The 8,079-nt window shown below is 44.6% G+C and overlaps 1 protein-coding gene across 1 annotated transcript; it reads right to left on the reverse strand.

The window, feature by feature from the left end:
• Window positions 1-2,463: 2,463 nt before the first annotated feature.
• Window positions 2,464-6,568, reverse strand: LOC119289411 (chaperone protein dnaJ 10-like). The gene is made up of 10 exons (XM_037568745.1): window positions 6,413-6,568; window positions 6,202-6,324; window positions 6,033-6,092; window positions 5,418-5,500; window positions 4,731-4,893; window positions 4,499-4,628; window positions 4,102-4,260; window positions 3,853-4,025; window positions 3,641-3,721; window positions 2,464-2,811 (listed from the first exon to the last, which is right to left on the reverse strand). The coding sequence occupies exons 2-10, from the start codon at window positions 6,286-6,288 to the stop codon at window positions 2,728-2,730; spliced, it is 1,020 nt and encodes a 339-aa protein (XP_037424642.1). The 5' UTR covers window positions 6,289-6,324; window positions 6,413-6,568; the 3' UTR covers window positions 2,464-2,727.
• Between the last annotated feature and the right edge of the window lie 1,511 nt (window positions 6,569-8,079).

Genomic DNA, 8,079 nt, shown 5'->3' on the forward strand with positions numbered 1-8,079 from the left:
GTAACCTCCCGGTACTCCGAAAAATACCCAAAATAATCCGGAACCGTTCTGGTGTCCGAATACTATCGTGCAATATATCAATCTTTACCTCTCGACCATTTCGAGACTCCTCGTCATGTCCGTGTTCTCATACGGGACTCCAAACAACATTCGGACACCAAATCACATAACTCGTATAATACAAAATCGCCATCTAACGTTTAAGCGTGCGGACCCTACGGGTTCGAGAACTATGTAGACATGACCAAGACACCTCTCCGGTCAATAACCAATAGCGAAACCTGGATGCTCATATTTGTTCCTACATATTCTATGAAGATCTTTATCGGTCAAACCGTAATGACAACATACGTTATTCCCTTTGTCATCGCTATGTTACTTGCCCGAGATTCAATCGTCGGTATCTTCATACCTAGTTCAATCTCGTTACCGGCAAGTCTCTTTACTCGTTCCATAATGCATCATCCCGCAACTAACTCATTAGTCACATTGCTTGCAAGGCTTATCATGATGTGCATTACCGAGAGGGCCCAGAGTACCTCTCCGATATTCGGAGTGACAAATCCTAATCTCGATCTATGACAACCCAACAAACACCTTCGGAGATACCTGTAGAGCATATTTATAATCACATAGTTATGTTGTGACGTTTGATAGCACACAAGGTGTTCCTCCGGTATCCGAGAGTTGTATAATCTCATAGTCAAAAGGAATATGTATAAGTAATGAAGAAGCAATAGCAATAAAACTGAAAGATCATAAAATGCTAAGCTAACAGATGGGTCTTGTCCATCACATCATTCTTCTAATGATGTGATCCCGTTTATCAAATGACAACACATGTCTATGGTTAGGAAACTTAACCATCTTTGATTAACGAGCTAGTCTAGTAGAGGCTTACTAGGGACACGGTGTTTTGTCTATGTATCCACACATGTATCAAGTTTCCGGTTAATACAATCCTAGCATGAATAATAAACATTTATCATGATATAAGGAAATATAAAGTAACAACTTTATTATTGCCTCTAGGGCATATTTCTTTCAGCTCCTCCTTGACGACAAGGCGATGGCCGCACGGCGGTGACAACGACGCGTCGTTGAGATTGTACCGGCTGCGTGGCGGGGACGCAGGTTCCTCCTTTATGTGGCTGGGTCGAAGAGTGGGAGGGAGGGGCTCGGGCACGGAGACAGGAGAGGGAGAGGGAGGGAGCCGGTGCTCGAGGAGCGGGATGGTGCATCTCTGTGCAACTTCGGCGCACGGTTTAAATAGCCGTGGCGAGGCCAAGGAGAAGGGCCGGTCAGTCGCTTCAATGCGGCGCAGCGACCGGAATTGGTTCCTCTGGAATCTGCGTGCACATTGAAGCGGTCGAGAGGTTGCATCGATTATCGCCGCCCTCCATCCCTCCCAGTCACATCGCGGCATCAACGCCGGCCTCCGCGTGCTCTGGGCCGGCATGAATACAGCGCGGTAAGCGGTGCGTGCATCGGAAGAAAAGCGCGGGAGGGACGGATGACGGGTTTTTGGTGGGCCAGGACGGTCAGGAGCAGGTTTGGGATCAGTCCGGACTCCCACAAACCTCCTACATGTTTGTCTCTGGTTTGTGAGAGAAATCATGTCTGGACCATCCCACGAACCAATACAAGACCATGTTAGATGGCTTTCGCAGTCCAGGCAGTTGCAAAAGGTTTACGGTCCGCATGGAGATGCCCTTAGTAGCTCCTCAAGTTGCTGATTTTGGTTTTGCTACACCAAAAGGTTCAGCCTATCCTCGGCCACTGCCTTCTTCGTATGAAAAATCCCTCTCACGCGTACAACTTTGTGTACTCATGTTTGGTGTTGCGTAAGCGTAAGTACGGCACCTCCCAGTTGGTACATCTCTGCCACTGCCCTGGCCTGTGGTGGCAACATACTTCAGTATGAGACTTGATCGTAGAGATTCCACAAAACCAGCCGTGCTTTTTACTACTGCTCTGGGCAGGTCCTGATCGTCCAAGAAACAAAAACGCTTGTGAGGATGTGTTTGGGTAAGGTAGAATCTTCAGTGCCAAAGCAGTGTGATGCCAAATTGCATCGTCGCAGGCTTGTGCAAGTGCTGTTTGGAACCTGTTGCTCACTTTTACTTCTGAAAATCACATTGTATCTCCTCTTAGTGCTTTTTTTTTCGATGAGAGGGGCCACATGGCCCCCATTTTCATTAAGAAAATGGAGTCTTTTACAAGCAAGGTGCAGTACACTTTTTACATCCCTGGCACTAAACCACATCAAGATGCTACGACACACAAGTAACCCAACCAGCACTACCATACTTTATCTCCTCTTAGTGCTTCTAAAGCTGTAAAAATCTGGTACGTTGTCTGAACCTTCTACTACTGCCTTTCTTTCTGGATTGATTGTAACAAAATAGGTTGAGTATAAGAGCCATCCAACAGATCACCTATGGGCCAATACAAGCAAAAGTCTAGCTGAGAGTGGAGCAATCCTCTCAAAAAGGAAAAAGGAAATGTTAATGTGATACACTGGCTAAGCAACAGCCCACAAGAAAGAATGCCGGGTCAATAACAGAGATGCTTCGTGTCTCAGCATTCACCCTTTTTACAGAAAACAAGGAAACCCATACATACAGGGTGCGTCCAGAGCAAACCTGCTGTGTCAAAATAATACAAGCAGACAATAATGCACAGAGATCCGAATAATTCACAAATTGTTAAAAATGTTATCAGTCTTCAGTGCGACGATGTCGTTCCATCCTCTTTCATCGGAGACTCCACACGTAGGCTGTTCTCACGATGGTACAGAGATTCCGCGCCCTGGTTTTACAAGCAAGAGTTATGAATACCAAGTAGCTCGTCATGTTGTCTGCTACTACCTCTGTTTTTAAATATAAGACGTTTTGGCAGTTTAAAATGATCTGCCAAAACGTCTTACATTTAGGAACAGAGGGTGTATTTTTCAAGTATTGGATTGGATCCATGCCTAGAAGAAGAATATAGGAAGTCTGCAGGGAGGGGGGAAACTAAAGGTAGAAGGCGATTCTTCTATGAAGTTTGGTACTTGAACTAAATCGCTGAATTGTGTTGTAATTTTTTATGGCTACTCGTATCATTGTTGTCTGGTGAGGAAAGGTTGTTCGTCATATTTTTTTTCATGTTTGATTAGGATACTGGGAACGGTCAAAATCATGCCTATGAAAAGTTGGTGACTCTATGATGATTCCCTAAACCTCAAAATATACTAGAATGGTAAATAAAGCAAATCATGACTATCCCACAAAGCATACTTCCAAGCATTGGTTGATATTTGAGAGGGTTATTACAAAAGCAAAAAACTATGAGATCCATTTCCATGTACTAGACAATAGTTTCCACTCTGAATTTCAAATGTCATGATTCAAGAATCAAATGTAAATCTTGATAGAACCCACTATAGTACATGTACAAAAGTAACCAAGGGTCAACACATTGAGCTCATTCACTCGGTTTGTCTGCTATGATGCACCCTATGTCTTCCTCATTAACTGTTCAGCATGCTAGATGAAGCAAACAAATTCGCTAATAAAATATGAACAACTGAAAGTTTGTAGACCTCCTATATATCCTTGCTAACTATTCAACATGATGTAGACTAAAATACACTTACTTGGAATATCGTTCCAAGCTTTTTCAACGCTTTTCCTCGCAACTTCAGAACATCTTTTGAGACAGTGCTATCTTTAAGAACCTGAACACCAAAGAGATCAAGAAAGCATGAGGGGGGGAAAATCCAGACATCTCTTTCTACGTTAGATAAGCTTAAAAAGATAAGCTTTCACAAAATAATTGTGACAAAAATATGGAAAAAGCCAAACTTACTGCTTGGCATACTCGGGAAAGAGTTGACTCGATATCGACCACATTAATTTTCCATAGAGAATTAAGCATGGCTTCTTTTTTCTCCTCAAAACTCTTCATAAGCTGCTCTTCCTTGTCGGCACCCTCCTCCACCTTTTTCATTCCTTCTTGTAGCTGCATCAGAGCAATAGCACCTGTAACGAGCAATAGTTGTATCAGAGCAACATACTAATACATTCAACAAATAACTAAACAATGGCTTAGAATTACCTGAAGCAGCATGAACTTGTGATTTAATGGTATGACCCTTGTCTCTTACCCACTCAGCTATGAATGGTACACCCATATACAATTTACTCTTTCCAAGTTCTCTTGCCGCTTGCCTTACATAAATATATCCAACAGTGTGAAGCATAGCCTCACCAAAAGCTGAAAAATGGTTGCAAGCAAGTCAACAACTTGAGAAGGCTAACTGAAAAATGGTTCTACCAACTACCAAAGATTCCTCGTACAATAAAGGGTTTTATGTCCCTTGACTATGGATTTTTTTTCTATGATGATAAAAGTGGAACTGATTTCTTGAGGGGAAAATATGTAAATGAAGCATCTACAGGAAACAAAATGGACCACAATAAAAGGCCCACTATTGCAAGTTCACATGATATACCTGCTTCTGATAAACGCTTGGCTTCTGCATTCGCCCAGTGCACAAAATCATCCTTTCTACCATCCACATATGGCTGAAGTCGATCCTTTAGGCTCTGAGTAAGCTTTTTCTCTCTTTCAGTTTGCAACTCCTGTGTCAGAGGAAAGTTATTTGGGCTTAATTTCTGCATCGGCGTGGCACAACCTAAGCTGAATGATAATGTCAGCACACTCAATCAAAAAGAATAACATACTTTTATCTTCTCTTGAACCTTTGCTCTGGCATCTTGACTGCTTAAACCTTCATCAACCTCCACTGAAGCGATGGATGCCAGAGCAAGCTGACCAACATAATCTTCAAAATAGTCGCTTCCAAAAAGCATCCCAAATACAGCAGCAGGATCAACCATGTTATCCCTAAATGCCACATTAATTAACTGAGTAAGAAGAGAATCCACAGCACATTAGCACGATGAAGCAAATTGGCAAGTTATTTCTGCGTAAAGCTATAAGTAGAGTCTAGAGAGTAGCTACTTATGTTGTTCCTGTTTTCTAAATCGGGCATCTTGTTCTGATATAGCTATTTAGTCATCATATATTATCTATCTATCCATAAATTTGAGAAGCCGTCTTAAATCAACTCCCAATTTCACCGTCCTCAGTTACTCCCAAGCCTTTTTCTCAGTGTAATCCTCTTGTTCTCTCACCATAAACAAACCACAACATAACACTGTTCTATGCTCACAGTCAGATAGTTCAGTCTAAACAATCCATAAATTCAAGAGACCATCTTAAATCAACTCCCTTTTTCACCGTCCGCAGATACCCCCAAGCCTTCCTCTCATCATTCTAGACTTTTAGGGGCAGCTATGTTTTGCCCTTTTAAGAAAAATACCAGTTACTTACTACAACTCTAGAACTCAAAGAAATCCATGACTTACTGGGAAAGACCCTCCTTTCCATGCTTATCATAAGCCTCCTTCTTCGCTGGATCGCTTAGGACTTGGTAGGCCTCTCCGAGATCCTGTTAAGAGCAAGCTTCTCAATGATTATACAAGTGGACATTATCATGTAAAGAGGCACTTGACGCCATAGAGACGCTTACAGTTAATAGATTCAACATGTAAATCGAAGAGCACACAAGCACTACTCAGCATGGAACACCCCTATCATGAAATGAGCGTGCGTGCTCGGAGTGAAACATGTATTCCAAATGTGCTCGCACTGAACATCTGTTTAGTTGGTAATTGATCATCAGACTATATACCTGGTTACTTTGGCTAAACTAACTTCACTTCCTTGGGATAAAAAATTAGACTATGGCTAACAAAAAATTTAGCTCCAATTGAAAGACAGTGGGGAGCCTTTCCCCTATGTCCAGAGTTCCTCAAAAAAAATTAGCTCCAATCTACACTCAAACCATGGGATTAACTACATACACGCATCTAAAATATTATATTCACATGACCACGCAATTTCGCTTGTTCCACAATAAACTGACAGAACATCGCAGGGGTGATTGGGTGAAGACCGAAGAGAAGGCGGCGAAAATGCACCTGGAATTTGCGCGCCGCGTCGGGGTTGCCGGGATTCTTGTCCGGGTGCACCAGCCTGGCCTGAAACGCATACAAACCCGCCGATTCAGATTCAGATTCAGCAGGGGAGATGAGCCTAGTATTGATATAAGACGCTGGAGACAAGTGGTGCAAAGGAATCATGAATCACCTGGACGTAGTAGGCCTTCTTGATGTCGGAGGGGGAGGCGTCGACGCTGACCCCCAGGGTTTCGTAGTAGGCGGTCTCCTTCACCATGGCCGCCGCAACCGGATCTCGCCCACCCGCCCGCGGCTACAGACACCACGGGAACAGCGAATGCTATGACAAAATCGAGAGCCGAGGCAAGAAACCTGAGCCAGATAGTGGGAGAGATGCGCACCACGGCCTGTCGGTCGGTTCGAGAAGCTTCTGGAAGGTCCCCGGGCAAGAAGAAGAAGAAGACGACGAGGAGGAGGGGAGGAAGATTTGGGGGAAATTTCTGTAGCCGGGATCCGCGAATATCTCAGCTGGGGGAGTCGGGTGGTGGTGGGAGGGAGAGTCGTTGGTGGTGCACCGGTGATGCGGTGGGGTCAACGTGGGCGGGCGGGCCCACCAGTCAGCCAGGCCACGTCACGGCAGCGAGGCGCCAAAGCGTGATGCGCTGGCAGGCAGGCAGGCTGGCGTGTCCTCCTCGGCCGGCCGTGAGCCCGTGACTGTCCGCGGCGGACGGCGGGACGCCGATGGGCTCGGCAATGGACAGTGGACACGAGGTTCGCTTCTGCGACAGCAATGCATGCACCTTGGATTTTATAGCAGGGCTGTAGGAGCATGGACGGCATATCTCACGCGGGGTGACGACGCGTGCGAGGTGGCATTGCTTAGGCGAACTCCACCGCAAGACCCTATCTTGTCCGCCGGACACACGTTGGGGCAAAACACGGCCCAACGCTAGACCCCAAACGGACAAAGTTGTCCGCAGATGTCCGTTTTGGTCCGGCCCGACCCCAAATCTGGAGCAAAGTTGGGCGAGAAATGTGTCTACGCGGGCACAAACGGACGCTCTCGCTGGTTGCTCTCGTACGCTTTGTCCGCTCGCTGGCCCACAAATCAGTGACCGCACATCCCGCTCGCCATACTGGCCGCCGCCGCACGCCGCCGTCCCTCCGCCTCCCCGTTGAACTTGTGAACATTTTTTGAAACTATTGAAAAAACAAAAACATTATTTTTTTTATTTGTAAAAAATAATTAAAAAAGAAACATTTTTTGAAAATTGTCAAATGTCAAAGATTTGAACAAAGACATTCAAATTCTTTTTGAAATTCAGAAACTGTTTTTACCGCATGTGTTGTAAAAATAAAATATGAACATTTTTTAAAATTTCAAACATTTTGTAAAAACACGATTTTTAGAAAGAAATCCAAAAAATCCTAAGATGATTTTTTTAAATAAACTTGAAAAGAAAAAATAAACAGAAAAACAAACAGAAAAGAAAAAAGAAAGATGAAAAAGAAACAGAAAAAAGGAAAAAACCCAAGAAGAAATAGGAAAAGCGGTCAAAAAGGAACAAAAAGCGGTTCAATGAACCTTTTAGGCTCAGTTTTTTTCTGGCTTATGGATGGCTTATGGTGGGAAATAAGCTCAAGCCAAAAAAAAACTCATTTTTCAGTGTTCGGCTTAATTTCCAGCAAAAGTTGGTCCCTTCATATTTGGGAGAAGCCACCCGAGAGCAGCTTCCCGAGCGCAGCCCATTAAAAATTGAACCAGTATATCTCTACACCCTCGCTGTTAGCAGTTATTATAAGAGAAATGCCACCCGTGAAAAACACAACCCCAACATCGTCCATCATTGCTCCGTGCGTCTGCTAGGCTTCCTCGCCGTCGCCTCTTGTCAAGCTAGCCGCCCCTCCCATTCCGATGTCATGCAGGGAGGTTAGCCAACATCCCTAGCCTGCTCGAACGTCGGGATCGTCGGCCTTCACCCATCCATCTGCTGCTCCCGCCCTGCTGCACATCCGTCCTCCATACTAGTCTGATCTTGATGCTGAGCTCCAGTCTAATCATCCATGT

The sequence above is a fragment of the Triticum dicoccoides genome, chromosome 1A (genome assembly GCF_002162155.2).
Source record: "Triticum dicoccoides isolate Atlit2015 ecotype Zavitan chromosome 1A, WEW_v2.0, whole genome shotgun sequence".
Classification (NCBI taxonomy): Eukaryota; Viridiplantae; Streptophyta; class Magnoliopsida; order Poales; family Poaceae; genus Triticum; species Triticum dicoccoides.